Raw genomic sequence first — 15,512 nt, forward strand, 5'->3', positions numbered from 1 at the left:
CTATAGTGTTAGCAGGCTTAACAGCTTTGTAAATTTAAATGCCACTTTAAAATGGTGTTTTTTGTGGATTTGCTGAGACCTATTTCCCTTGGATGCATGCAAACAAGTTTAAAAGTTTTAAATGTGTAAGCCATCATGAAATATAGTAAAGAACACTACATATGCATTTTCATGGATATTAAGGGGCATGTAGGGAAGAAAAAGACTCTTCGCTCTTCTTCATTTAAATGAGAATGAGTGGCTTTGGAACTGAAGTTTCAGGCTTGCTTTTAGTTTCTTTTTTTCTTTCTGTTACATGTTGTTTTTCTTTAATAATAATGTATTATCATCAAGTAAACACTATTATGTTTAGTTTACCTCAATTCTGAGATTTAGTAGACTAGTGGCACTCACTCTGTTTTGGATTCATTTTGCTTCAAATTGATGGTTCCATTTTGACTTTAAAGCAGGCTGGACTTGACCTGAAGCACTTTCTTCAGGAGCTTTTAGTTTTGCTTTTTTTTTTTTTCCATAACCAATATTAAAAAAAATAGTAGTTTGGGATTCTAGCTAATGAGAATTTTAATTTAACCTGAAGATTGAACTGTTGGATTTTGTAGCATTTATTCACGAAATAGTAATAGAACATTTTCAATGAATGAGATATGGTGCCAAGTCATGAATGTGAGTTTAAGATGTAGTCTTTAACCTTCAGAATATAATAAGTGAAATAGATGTTTAACTATAGGTACCATGAAAAGTGAAGTTGCTCAGTCATGTCCGACTTTTTGCAACCCCATGGACTGTAGCCTACCAGGCTCCTCTGTCCATGGGATTTTCTAGGCAAGAGTACTGGAGTGGGGTGCCATCTCCTTCTCCAGAGGATCTTCCTGACCCAGGGATCGAACCCAGGTCTCCCACATTGTAGGCAGACGCTTTACTGTGGGAACTATCAGGGAACTTCAAGGTACCATAGGGAACTATAGGTACCATAGTTACAAGCAATTTGGTCTATTTCTCCCCTCAGTTCAGTTCAGTTAATTCTCCCCATCTTTTTTATAGTTGTAGCTGTGTATGTGTGTGTTTAAACTGTGTTTTAAAAGTTATGGGTATGTTTTAAAGTAAACAAGTGGGACCTGATTAAACTTAAAAGCTTTTGCACAGCAAAGGAGACGATAAGCAAGGTGAAAAGACAGCCTTCAGAATGCGAGAAAATAAGAGCAAATGAAACAACTGACAAAGGATTAATTTACAAAATATACAAGCAGCTCATACAACTCAATATCAGAAAAACAAACAACCCGATCAAAAAGTGGGAAAAAGACCTAACAGACATTTCTCCAAAGAAGACATACAGATGGCCAACAAACACATGAAAAGATGCTAAATATCACTCATTATTCATTTCAGTTCAGTTCAGTCGCTCAGTCGTGTCTGACTCTTTGCGACCCCATGAATTGCAGCACGCCAGGCCTCCCTGTCCATCACCAACTCTCGGAGTTCACTGAGACTCACATCCATCGAGTCAGTGATGCCATCCAGCCATCTCATCCTCTGTCGTCCCCTTCTCCTCCTGCTCCCAATCCCTCCCAGCATCAGAGTCTTTTCCAATGAGTCAACTCTTCACATGAGGTGGCCAAAGTACTGGAGTTTCAGCTTCAGCATCATTCCTTCCAAAGAAATCCCAGGGCTGATCTCCTTCAGAATGGACTGGTTGGATCTCCTTGCAGTCCAAGGGACTCGAAAGTGTCTTCTCCAACACCACAGTTCAAAAGCATCAATTCTTCAGCACTCAGTTTTCTTTATGGTTCAGCTCTCACATCCATACATGACTACTGGAAAAACCATAGCCTTGACTAGATGGACTTTTGTTGGCAAAATAATGTCCCTGCTTTTTAATGTGCTGTCTAGATTTGTCATAGCTTTTCTTTTAAGGAGCAAGCGTCTGAATTTCATGGCTGCAGTCATTATCTGCAGTGATTTTGGAGCCCATGAAAATAAAGTCTGTCACTGTTTCCATTGTTTCCCCATCTATTTGCCATGAAGTGGCACTGGATGCCATGATCTTTGTTTTCTGAATGTTGAGTTTTAAGCCAGCTTTTTCACTCTCCACTTTCACTTTCATCAAGAGGCTCTTTAATTATTCTTCGCTTTCTGCCATAAGGCAGAAACCACCATGAGTTCAGTTCAGTTCAGTCACTCAGTCATGTCCAACTCTGTGACCCCATGGACTGCAGCACCCAGGATTCCCTGTCCATCACCAACTCCCAGAGCATACTCAAACCCATGTCAATCAAGTCCATGATGCCATCCAACGGTCTCCTCCTCTGTCATCCCCTTCTCCTCCTACCTTCAGTCTTTCCCAGCATCAGGGTCTTTTCCAGTGAGTCAGCTCTTTGCATCAGGTAGCCAAAGTAGTGGGGCTTCAGCTTCAGCATCAGTCCTTCCAATGAATATTTAGGACTGATTTTCTTCAGGATTGACTGGTTTGGTCTCCTTGTGGTCCCAAGGACTCTCCAGAGTCTTCTCCAACACCACAGTTCATTTCTTTATAGTCCAGCTCTCACATCCATACATGACTACTGGAAAAACCAGAGCATTGACTAGATGGACCTTTTTGGCAAAGTAATGTTTCTGCTTTTTAACATGCTGTCTAGGTTTGTCATAGCTTTTCTTCCAAGGAGCAAGCGTCTTTGAATTTCATGGCTATATCATCTGCAGTGATTTTGGAGCCCCAAAAAATAAAGTCACTCACTGTTTCTTTCCATTGTTTCCTCATCTAATCGCCATGAAGTAATGGAAGCTGAAACTCCAGAACTTTGGCCACCTCATGCGAAGAGTTGACACACTGGAAAAGACTCTGATGCTGGGAGGGATTGGGGGCAGGAGAAGGGGACGACAGAGGATGAGATGGCTGGATGGCATCACTGACTCGATGGACGTGAGTCTGAGTGAACTCCGGGAGTTGGTGATGGACAGGGAGGCCTGGCATGCTGCGATTCATGAGGTCGCAAAGAGTCGGACACGACTGAGCGACTGAACTGAACTGAACTGACTGAATGGGACGAAATGCCATGATCTTAGTTTGCTGAATGTTGAGTTTTAAGCTAACTTTCTCACTCTCCTCTTTCACTTTCATCAAAAAGCTCTTTAGTTCTTTGCTTTCTGCCATGGGTGGTGTCATCTGCATATCTGAAGTTACTGATATTTCTCCCGGCAGTCTTGATTCCAGCTTGTGCTTCATCCAGCCTGGCATTTCACTCTGTACTTATATGCAGAGATGTACTCTGCATATAAGTTAAATATGCAGGGTGACAATATACAGCCTGATGTACTCCTTTCCCAATTTGGAACCAGTCTGTTGTCCCATGTCCAGTTCTAACTGTTGCTTCTTGACCTGCATACAGATTTTTCAGGAGGCAGGTAAGGTGATCTGGTATTCCAATCTCTTTAAGCATTTTCCACAGTCTATTGTGATCCACACAGTCAAAGGCTTTGGTGTAGTCAATAAAGCAGAAGTAGATATTTTTCTAGAACTCTCTTACTTTATATGTGGTCCAGCGGATGTTGGCAATTTGATCTCTGGTTCCTCTGCCTCTTTTAAATCTAGAATCTGAACATCTGGAAGTTCAAGATTCACATACTGTTGAAGCCTGGCTTGGAAGATTTTGAGCATTACTTTGCTAGCGTGTAAGATGAGTGCAATTGTGCAGTAGTTTGAGCATTCTTTGGCATTGCCTTTCTTTGGGATTTGAATAAAAACTGACCTTTTCCAGTCCTGTGGCCACTGCCGAGTTTTCCAAATTTACTGGCATATTGACTGCAGCACTTTCACAGCATCATCTTTTAGGATTTGAAATAGCTTAGCTGAAATTCCATCACCTCCACTAGCTTTGTTCGTAGTAATGCTTCCTAAGGCCCACCTGACTTCATATTCCAAGATGTCTGGCTCTAGATGAGTGATCACACCATTGTGGTTATCTGGGTCATGAAAATCTTTTTTGTACAGTTCTTCTGTGTATTCTTATCACCTCTTCTTAACATCTTCTGCTTCTGTTAGGCCTATACCATTTCTGTTCTTTATCGAGCCCATCTTTGCATGAAATCTTCCCTTGGTATCTCTGATTTTCTTGAAGAGATCTCTAGTCTTTCCCATTCTATTGTTTTCCTCTATTTCTTTGCATTGATCACTGAGGAAGACTTTCTTATCTCTCCTTGCTATTCTTTGGAACTCTGCATTCAAATGGCTATATCTTTCATTTTCTCCTTTGCCTTTAGCTTCTCTTCTCAGCAATTTGTAAGGCCTCTTTAAACAGCCATTTTGCCTTCTTGCATTTCTTTTTCTTGGGCATGGTCTTGATCACTGCCTCCTGTACAGTATCACCAACCTCCGTCCATAGTTCTTCAGGCACTCTGTCTAGCAGATCTAATCCCTTGAATCTATTTGTCACTTCCACTGTATAATTGTAAGGGATTTGATTTAAGTCATACCTGAATGGTCCAGTGGTTTCCCTACTTTCTTCAATTTAAGTTGGAATTTGGCAATAAGGAGTTCATGATCTGAGCCACAGTCAGCTCCCGGTCTTATTTTTGCTGACTGTATCATCTTTGGCTGCAAAGAATATAGTCATTATGATTTTGATATTGATCATCTGGTGATGTCCATGCATAGAGGCTTTTCTTGTGTTATTGGAAGTGGGTGTTTGCTATGGCCAGTGGTTTCTCTTGGGAAAACTCTGTTAGCCTTTGCCCTGCTTCATTCTGTACTCCAAGGCCAAATTTGCCTGTTACTCCAGGTGTTTCTTGACTTCCTAATTTTGCATTCCAGTCCCCTATGATGAAGAAGACATCGTTTTTTGGTGTTAGTTCTAGAAGGTCTTGTAGGTCTTCATAGAACCATTCAACTTCAGCTTCTTCAGCATTACTGGTTGGAGCCTAGACTTGGATTACTGTGATACTGAATGGTTTGCCTTGGAAACGAACAGAGATCATTCCGTCATTTTTGAGATTGCACCAAAGAACTGCATTTTGGACTTTTTTTGTTAACTATGATGGCTACTCCATCTCTTCTAAGGGATTCTTGCCCACAGTAGTAGATATAATGATCATCTGAGTTAAATTCACCCATTCCAGTCCATTTTAGTTCACTGATTCCTAAAATGTCGATGTTCACTCTTTCCATCTCCTGTTTCACCACTTCCAATTTGTCTTGATTCGTGGACCTAACATTCCAGGTTCCTATGCAGTATTGTTTTTTGCAGCATTGGACTTTACTTCCATCACCAGTCACATCCACAACTGGGTGTTGTTTTTGCTTTAGCTCTGTCTCTTCATGCTTTCTGGAGTTATTTCTCCACTGATCTGTAGCAATTTGGGCACCTACCAACCTGGGGAGTTCCTCTTTCAGTGTCCTATCATTTTGCCTTTTCATACTGTTCATGGGGTTCTCAAGGCAAGAATACTGAAGCGGTTCGCCATTCCCTTCTCCAGTGGATCACATTTTGTCAGAACTCTCCAGCATGACCCATCCATCTTGGGTGGCCCTACGTGGCATGGCTCATGGTTTCATTGAATTAGACAAGCCTGTGGTCCATGTGATCAGTTTGATTAGTTTTCCGTGATTGTGATTTTCATTCTGTCTGCCCTCTGATGGATAATGAGGCTTATGGAAGCTTCCTGATGGGAGAGACTGACGGGGGAAACTGGGTCTTGCTCTAATGGGCAGGGCCATGCTCAGTAAATCTTTAATCCAGTTTTCTGTTGATGAGGGAGGCAGTGTTCTCTGGCTTTTTTTTGACCTGGAGGCAAACTATGGTGAAGGTAATGAAGATAATAGCAACTTCCTTCAAAGGTCCCCTGCATGCTCTGCTGCATTCAGTGCCCCCTGCCCTGCTACCATATGACACAACAGTCCCACTCCTAAGCATATACCCTGAGGAAACCAAAATTGAAAAAGACAAATGACCTCAATGTTCCTTGCAGCACTGTTTACAATAGCTAGAACATGGAAGCAACCTAGATGTCAATCAACAGATGAGTGGATAAAGAAGTTGTGGTACATATACACAATGGAATATTCAGTTCAGTTCAGTCGCTCAGTCATATCCGACTCTTTGCGACCCCATGAATCGCAGCACGCCAGGCCTCCCTGTCCATCACCAATTCCCAGAGTTCACTCAGACTCACGTCCATCGAGTCAGTGATGCCATCCAGCCATCTCATCCTCTGTCGTCCCCTTCCCCTCCTGCTCCCAATCCCTCCCAGCATCAGAGTCTTTTCCAGTGAGTCAGCTCTTCACATGAGGTGGCCAAAGTACTGGAGTTTCAGCTTCAGCATCATTCCTTCCAAAGAAATACCAGGGCTGATCTGCTTCAGAATGGACTGGTTGGATCTCCTTGCAGTCCAAGGGACTCTCAAGAGTCTTCTCCAACACCACAGTTCAAAAGCATCAATTCTTCAGCGCTCAGCCTTCTTCACAGTCCAACTCTCACATCCATACATGACCACAGGAAAAACCATAGCCTTAACTAGATGGACCTTTGTTGGCAAAGTAATGTCCCTGCTTTTGAATATGCTATCCAAGTTGGTCATAACTTTCCTTCCAAGGAGTAAGCGGCTTTTAATTTCATGGCTGCAGTCACCATCTGCAGTGATTTTGGAGCCCCAAAAAAGAAAGTCTGACACTGTTTCCACTGTTTCCACATCTATTTCCCAAGAAGTGATGGAACCGGATGCCATGATCTGCATTTTCTGAATGTTGAGCTTTAAGCCAACTTTTTCACTCTCCTCTTTCACTTTCATCAAGAGTCTTTTGAGTTCCTCTTCACTTTCTGCCATAAGGGTGGTGTCACCTGCATATCTGAGGTTATTGATATTTCTCCCAGCAATCTTGATTCCAGCTTATGTTTCTTCCAGTCCAGTGTTCCTCATGATGTACTCTGCATATAAGTTAAATAAGCAGGGTGACAATATACAGCCTTGATGAACTCCTTTTCCTATTTGGAACCAGTCTGTTGGTCTGTGTCCAGTTCTAACTGTTGCTTCCTGACCTGAATACAGATTTCTCAAGAGGCAGGTCAGGTGGTCTGGCATTCCCATCTCTTTCAGAATTTTCCACAGTTTATTGTGATCCACACAGTCAAAGGCTTTGGCATAGTCATTAAAGCAGAAATAGATGTTTTTCTGCAACTCGCTTGCTTTTTCCATGATCCAGCGGCTGTTGGCAATTTGATCTCTGGTTCCTGTGCCTTTTCTAAAACCAGCTTGAACATCAGGAAGTTCACAGTTCACATATTGCTGAAGCCTGGCTTGGAGAATTTTGAGCATTACTTTACTAGCATGTGAGGTGAGTGCAATTGTGCAGTAGTTTGAGCATTCTTTGGCATTGCCTTTCTTTGGGATTGGAATGAAAACTGACCTTTTCCAGTCCTGTGGCCACTGCTGAGTTTTCCTAATTTGCTGGCATATTGAGTGAAGCATTTTCACAGCATCATCTTTCAGGATTTGAAACAGTTCAACTGGAATTCCGTCACCTCCACTAGCTTTGTTTGTAGTGATGCTTTCTAAGGCCCACTTGACTTAACATTCCAGGATGTCTGGCTCTAGGTGAGTGATCACAGCATCGTGATTATCTGGGTCGTGAAGATCTTTTTTGTACAGTTCTTCTGTGTATTCTTGCCACCTCTTCTTAATATCTTCTACTTCTGTTAGGTCCATACCATTTCTGTCCTTTATCGAGCCCGTCTTTGCATGAAATGTTCCCTTGGTTTCTCTAATTTTCTTGAAGAGATCTCTAGTCTTTCCCATTCTGTTGTTTTCCTCTATTTCTTTGCATTGATTGCTGAGGAATGCTTTCTTATCTCTTCTTGCTATTCTTTGGAACTCTGCATTCAGATGCTTGTATCTTTCCTTTTCTCCTTTGCTTTTCGCTTCTCTTCTTTTCACAGCTATTTGTAAGGCCTCCCCAGACAGCCATTTTGCTTTTTTGCATTTCTTTTCCATGGGGATGGTCTTGATCCCTGTCTCCTGTACATTGTCATGAACCTCATTTTCATCAGGCACTCTATCTACCAGATCTAGGCCCTTAAATCTATTTCTCACTTCCACTGTATAATCATAAGGGATTTGATTTAGGTCATACCTGAATGGTCTATTGGTTTTCCCTACTTTCTTCAATTTCAGTCTGAATTTGGCAATAAGGAGTTCATGGTCTGAGCCACAGTCAGCTCCTGGTCTTGTTTTTGTTGACTGTATAGAGCTTCTCCATCTTTGGCTGCAAAGAATATAATCAATCTGATTTGGGTGTTGACCATCTGGTGATGTCCATGTGTAGAGTCTTCTCTTGTGTTGTTGGAAGAGAGTGTTTGCTATGACCAGTGCATTTTCTTGGCAAAACTCTATTAGTCTTTTCCCTGCTTCATTCCGTATTCCAAGGCCAAATTTGCTTGTTACTCCAGGTGTTTCTTAACTTCCTACTTTTGCATTCCAGTCCCCTATAATGAAAAGGACATCTTTTTTGGGTGTTAGTTCTAAAAGGTCTTGTAGGTCTTCATAGAACCGTTCAACTTCAGCTTCTTCAGCGTTACTGGTTGGGGCATAGACTTGGATTACTGTGATATTGAATGGTTTGCCTTGGAAATGAACAGAGATCATTCTGTCGTTTTTGAGATTGCATCCAAGTACTGCATTTCGGACTCTTTTGTTGACCATGATGGCTACTCCATTTCTTCTGAGGGATTCTTGCCCGCAGTAGTAGATGTAATGGTCATCTGAGTTAAATTCACCCATTCCAGTCCATTTTAGTTCGCTGATTCCTAGAATGTCAACATTCACTCTTGCCATCTCTTGTTTGACCACTTCCATTTTGCCCTGATTCATGGACCTGACATTCCAGGTTCCTATGCAATATTGCTCTTAATGGCATCAGACCTTGCTTCTATCACCAGTTACATCCACAGCTGGGTATTGGTTTTTGAATGGAATATTACTCAGCCATAAAAAAGAACACCATTGAATCAGTTCCAATGAGGTGGATGAACCTAGAGCCTATTATACAGAATCAGAAAGAGAAAGATAAATATCGTATACTAATGCATATATACGGAATCTAGAAAGATGGTACCAAAGAATTTATTTTCAGGGCAGCAGTGGGGAAACAGACATAGAGAACTGACTTATGGACATGGGGAGAGGAGAGGAGAGGGTGAGATGTATGGAGAGAGTAACATGGAAACTACATTATAATATGTAAAATAGATAGCCAATGGGAATTTGCTATATGTCTCAGGGAACTCAAACAGGAGCTCTATATCAGCCTAGAGGGGTGGGGTGGGGAGGGAGATGGGAGGGAGGTTCATGAGGAAGGGGACATATGTATACCTATGGCTGATTCATGTTGAGGTTTAACAGAAAACAACAAAATTCTGTAAAGCAGTTATCCTTCAATTAAAAACTAAGTTCAGTTGCTCAGTCATGTTCAACTCTTTGCAACCCCATGGACTACAGCACACCAGGCTTCCCTGTCCATCACCAATTCCTGGAGCTTGCTCAAACTCATGTCCATCAAGTCAGTGATGCCATCCAACCGTCTCATCCTCTGTCGTCCCCTTCTCCTCCTGCCTTCAGTCTTTCCCAGCATCAGGGTCTTTTCCAGTGTGTCAGTTCTTCACTTCAGGTGGCCAAAGTATTGGAGTTTCAGCTTCAACATCAGTCCTTCCAGTGAACATTCAGGACTGATCTCCCTTAGGATGGACTGGTTGGATCTCCTTGTAGTCCAAGGGACTCTCAACAGTCTTCTCCAACACCACAGTTTAAAAGCATCAGTTCTTCAGTGCTCAGCTTTCTTTATAGTCCAACTCTCACATCCATACATAACTACTGGAAAAACCATAGCTTTGACTTTATAGAGCTTTGTAGGCAAAGTGATGTCTCTGCTTTTTAATATGCTGTCTAAGTTTGTCATAGCTTTTCTTCCAAGGAGCAAGCGTCTTTTAATTTCATGGCTGCAGTCACCATCTGCAGTGATTTAAATTAATTAATAAAAAAGTTATGTGTATGTTTTAGGAACAATGTAAGCCTTCTGAACTAATTTTAGAGATAATCAATTCATTCCTCTTTAATGCTGAGAGTTAAGTTTACTCAGGTAGAATTTTTCACACATTGATAAATGATTTAGCTTCATTCAGAATTGGAAGGACTATGATAGGCTGTCAGATGCTCTGTAGAAATTGAGATTTGTCTCTTTCACTAGATTGCCATTTGAATTATCCTACTTAAAAGTGATATGAAGTGCTTAGCTGTAAGAAGTGAATCTTTTTAATACTCAGTACTACTCTTGTTTTACAAGATAGATAAACTGTTTGCAAATGCATCTCTTTTTTAGTACTGCTTTAAAAATCTGGAGTTTTCATGTAGTATTCCTGCCTCTTTGTTTTCCTTAGTAATGACTTTCTCATATTTTACTCTTGATTTAAAACCTCTTAAATCAATGATATATCTTCTGAGACTGTTTGCTAGGATGCTTATCTAAAATATGAATACTTCCTAACTTATCTATGCCCATGACTTTATTTTTAGATTTTAAGTTGCTAATGTATGGAAACTATCATCAAATTTTGATTAATTTCAAGGCTTCTTTGCATTCTCAAAGTTTGCGTTCCCCCTTGTTTCTTGACTTATTTTTACCTTGTATGTTATCCTTGTAGTCTTTCCAGACAGTTCAGCAGTTAATACTCAGAGTAGGAGATCTGAATCATTTGTTTTAGCCTGTTTGATGTAAAAAGTCTGTGTGAGGCGGTAAATTCAACATAGTTCCTTAATATGTAATTTCTCTTTTAAGTCATGCTTTTTGTGGCCTCTTATCTTGGGATGTGTATCAGTCAGGATTAGATTTGGCTGCATATAGCTAAAGTCCACCAGGAGGGCTTAAAATAGAAATTGATTTCCCCCTCACATTCATAAAGTCTAGAATTAGAAAATGATGGGGGTGACAAGGAGTTTCACAGTATCAGGGTCACAGGCTCCTTCTCTTACTGTTCTTCCGTGCCCATCTCATGATCCCGAATGGCTTCTTGAATTCCAGCCCTCACATCCAGACTCCATCCAGCAAGAGTGAAGAAGAGCAGAAAGGCAAAAGGGTCTTCTGGTTAATTCGGTCCCTCTGAGCAGGCTTCTCAAAAGTCATGAAGCCATAGTGTTTTACGTTTCTTTGACAGTGCAGCGCTTGTGTCCTCTTGGGGAATGTCTGTTGCCAGGGAGGCTAAAATGTATAGAATTTTTTTTTTCCTGCCACAATGTATCCAGCTAGACATCTGGGTTCTGTTCATTGTGAAGGAGGGGTGAAATGGGTGTTGGGGTGAGCAGTCAGGAGCCTCTGCCTCACAGTTATTTCAGAGTTCTAATAGGAAAGTAGCAAGTGGAGCAATATCTGGGTTATGATACAATCATGCAAAGTGACGGCTAAGAAACTTCTGCTCTACCTGTGGACTTGGACTTAAACTTTTACCCCTAATCACTGTTATTTTTTGTGTTACTATTTTCCAAGTATATGTGTTATGTGTTAAGTACTTTTCATACATTTTATGTAATTCCCATGGCACTATCTGTTAGGCACTGTCCATTTCATGGCATAGGTGAGAAAACCAAGACACAGATAGATGGTATAATTGGCCCGCGTCCTCCGAATAGTCAGTGGTGAGTCGAACGTTGAATGTGCACTTAAAGATCGTCACTTATAACTGCTTCCGTCCTCTGTTTATTAATCTGTCCACCTATGTATCTATCCCTCAGATGCCACTGCCACCCCTGTCCCCGCCTCTTGTACCCAAGAATCATTTGAGGTTGCTCAAGCACAAAGAACAGAAAAACAAAAAGATAGGTAGATTGAACTAAATAGAAGAAAGAAAATAGAATGAAGTTGGGGTTCAAATGATACACAGAGTTCAATGCTGTAGGATCCTAGAGAGATGCTAAAAGTCTCCACCTGACTTCTCATTGTGTCCTACCAGAAACTAAAAGGCAGAAAAACAAGGTAGAATTTTTTTTTTAAATTTGGACTCTTGGCTTCATTTTTTAGTCATATAATAATTTGAATCCTTATAAAGAATACTAGTTCTTTTTCATATTGTGCTTCAAGGAATTATAAAGATAATTATAATAGCATTGTTACCATTTTCTGGTTTTTCTCTTTGTGGGATAGGTCAACTGAATTACCATTGCTTATTTTTTAAGATGTGGATACTCAAAGAGAAAATATTTTAGCCGGACTTAGATCGTGTACTTAGTAAAAACTAGGGCTCATTTTCGTTTGCTTTTGGAAATGATCCTGGCATTGTTTTGAAAAGATGTGCAGTCTGTAAGGTTGGGATCTTGGTAAAAGTGGTATTGTGCTGAGCAGTTGTTTGTTAGAGATTCCCCGTACGTACACAGCCCGGTGAGCTGCTTCAGGACGAAAGGCCTTGCCTTATTTCTGTTTTTCTCCAGTCTCTTCAGTGTGTAGAGGTTTTCAGTAAGTGATTAATGAATGAATGACTAGTAAATGAAGAAAGTCTGTTAATGAATGTTATTATTAACATTGCTGTGTCTTAAAACTTAAGAAAGTCAGTGGCCCTACCAGAATAGAGAAAAAGTAGGTCATTCTTTATATAGCCCTTTCAAGTTGTATGAGGTGGGTTTTAGTCCCATTAATGGTTGGACATTGGGACCGCATAGAGTCCAGCCCTTGAACATGGTGTGTTTGGAGAATCACCGTAGCCGTGACACACCTGGAAAGTGGTGGCTGTAAAGGCGAGTTGCAAGAGTTAAGTCTGGCAAGTTCCTGGCATGTAAAAGTTACTGATTGGTTTTAAGGAATAAAAGTTAGATTCAGGTTTTCAAAGACTTTCTATGACACGTTATCTTTTAGAAAGTGACCTTTTTCATGGGGAAAAGAAAGGACGTGATTTGAATAACATTTGAAAAATAAAAAATAGAGATCTACTTCTTGCATTTTAGTTTTCAATTCCTTGTGACGAAAATATTAACAGTAACAGAACATTTGAGTTCAATTATTTGTTTGTTTTTCTTTCTCAGGATGTGATCTTCGTGGTGGGAAGCCAAGTTTTTAAACTACCCCAATGGATGCAGACAGTGATGTTGCACTGGACATTCTAATTACAAATGTAGTATGTGTTTTTAGAACAAGATGCCATTTGAACTTAAGGAAGATTGCTTTAGAGGGAGCAAACGTAATTTATAAGCGTGATGTTGGAGTAAGTATCTGATTTTTGTCATGTGTGCTACATAGCCTAATTGTATAGTGCTGTGAATGACATACTAAGTAAAGAATGAGGACAATACCTTATACATTTATTATAAAAATTAAGAATGGGTATGAAGGCCCTGCTGAAGCTCTAAAAATTAGATGCCAGTATATCTTGGTAAATTTGCATTAGTTCTTCAGGCTAGAAATGAAGTACAGATGAATTCAATTAAAAATTTCAGTGAGTCACAATTAAAGATTTTCATGTTCATCAATAATGCCATCTTCACTTTTAAAAAGAAGTAAATAATCTGCTAAAAAGAGAGGGACAGGCTTAATGCTGCATTGAAATTTGAGCATGCCATATGGCAGACAAGTCATTATTCCTGGGAAGGTTTATGTCTTGAGTCGATGGACAAGCTGGTAGTGAAAGACAACTAAATGAAGAAAAAACTCTGTTTCTCAGCCACTTAGGTAAGAAATTTTATAATCTATTTTAGCTCAAATTTTATTTTGAGCCTGTGATAAATTGGGTCTCCCCAGGTTTACTAGCTTTGTAGTTTAATAATATATGACAGAGAAAGAGAGGAACTCAAAATGTCAAGAGTATTAAGAAGAAATGTCCAATTCCTTTTTTTGTTTCATATTCAGTAAAACATTTAGCTCTTTTATATATTATGGCCATTTCTTAAATATTGCCATAAATGAAAAGTTGCCATGAAAATTTAAATTCACATGTTATCTTGGATCTTAGTCCCTGACCTATTTACACTCACACTATAGATAATTTAGTCCAAATCCATAGCTTTAAGTGCCTTTCATTTCTAAGGAATCTAAAATTACATCTCCAGCTCCAAACTTCCTCCTGCATTCAAGATTTGCACATCAGTCATGAATATGTAATAGGCATATCAGCTGTAAGACACAGAAGAAAGTAATAAGCACCATGAAGCAGAGAAAAGCAGGGTTAGAAGTCACAGAGGGGTGAAGGGATGGGTGTTTTGGTGAAATGGTCAGGGAAGGTCTCTGTAGAGATGACATCTGGTGAGAGACCTGAATGAAGTGAGAACACTGAAGGAAGAGAATACCAGAAGAAAGTAACAAGGTCCTAAGGCATGCACAATTTGGCATGTTCGAGAATCCATGGAAATTGCAAATTCCAGTTATGTGAGCAGAGTGAGAAGTTGGAATGTGTATTTGTAGTACATTGATTTCAAGTATATAGTGAGAGATATATACAGGCCTTGAATTTTTTATTAATTAAATGTCCTTTTGACTTAATATGTTCTTTATGTTCAGTGTGGTTCTTGATTTCAGAGTGGGTGGTTTGGAGAACAGTTATTTCAGTCTTGGGTAAGCTTGAAGTAGTATTTAAACGTAAAATGGCCACACAGAGTAGAACCATGTGTGGAAATTAACCAAGCTGTTGGGTTTTTGGTTTTCTTTTCTTTTTGCAGAAAGTATTAATGAAGCTTAGAAAGCCTAGAATTACAGCTACAATTTGGTCCTCAGGAAAAATTATTTGCACTGGAGCAACAAGGTAAATGTTACTTGGGTTTTTACTTTTTAATTTGCCCCTCATGGGAAAGATATTTTTCCAGACTTGAAAACAAAATCACATGTACAGTGTGTTGTGTTCCTCAGTGTACAATTTGTTTCCTGTGTAACTGATAATCTTTTTCTTTCTTTCAAACCATAGTGAAGAAGAAGCTAAATTTGGTGCCAGACGTTTAGCCCGTAGTCTCCAGAAACTAGGATTTCAGGTAATGTTTTCAAAAGCTATCCAAGCTGCAGATATCCAAAAATTTATTTCTGTAAATTTTATATATATATATATATATATATATATATATATATATCTTATTTAATGATTTGAAGAAGTCCCCTCTTATGATTGACCTTTTTTTAAGTTGTGTAATTCTGTCCTTCAGCTCAAAACTGTAGTGGCAGACTTTGCCCACGTGGATGTTTGTGTGGGATCCTGGCTTTTTCACAAATTGCTTTCCCAAAGAGACGTGTTTCCTTATACATTAACTGCTTTACAACTCCTTACATTTTTCACTTCTCTCTCTCTCTCTCTCATTCACACTCTCACACACACATGCACACACACAATCTGTGTTTGATCATCACAAGAATGCTGTGTCAGGATGATGAGCGAGAGCCACAGGACCCTGTTGACATGTACACACTGCTTAGCAGGCTCTCAGCCTTGTAAGGTGACCATCTCTAGCAGGTCAGCCTTATAAAATATAATTTCTGGAGGCATAACTTTGAATAAGGTGAATATGTATCC

General features: G+C 39.9%; 1 protein-coding gene across 2 annotated transcripts in view; it reads left to right on the top strand.

Annotated features, from left to right (window-relative positions):
* TBPL1 (TATA-box binding protein like 1) overlaps nucleotides 1-15,512 on the top strand; it is a 41,280-nt gene that overhangs the window by 20,830 nt on the left and 4,938 nt on the right. For both annotated transcript variants that reach the window (XM_024996825.2, NM_001076290.2), the window contains exons 2-4: nucleotides 13,048-13,226; nucleotides 14,674-14,756; nucleotides 14,916-14,979. In XM_024996825.2, coding sequence (XP_024852593.1) covers nucleotides 13,092-13,226; nucleotides 14,674-14,756; nucleotides 14,916-14,979 — 282 coding nt within the window. In that variant the 5' untranslated portion in view covers nucleotides 13,048-13,091. The remainder of the gene's footprint in view (nucleotides 1-13,047; nucleotides 13,227-14,673; nucleotides 14,757-14,915; nucleotides 14,980-15,512) is intronic.

This window comes from Bos taurus, chromosome 9 (genome assembly GCF_002263795.3).
Source record: "Bos taurus isolate L1 Dominette 01449 registration number 42190680 breed Hereford chromosome 9, ARS-UCD2.0, whole genome shotgun sequence".
In the NCBI taxonomy this organism is placed as follows: domain Eukaryota; kingdom Metazoa; phylum Chordata; class Mammalia; order Artiodactyla; family Bovidae; genus Bos; species Bos taurus.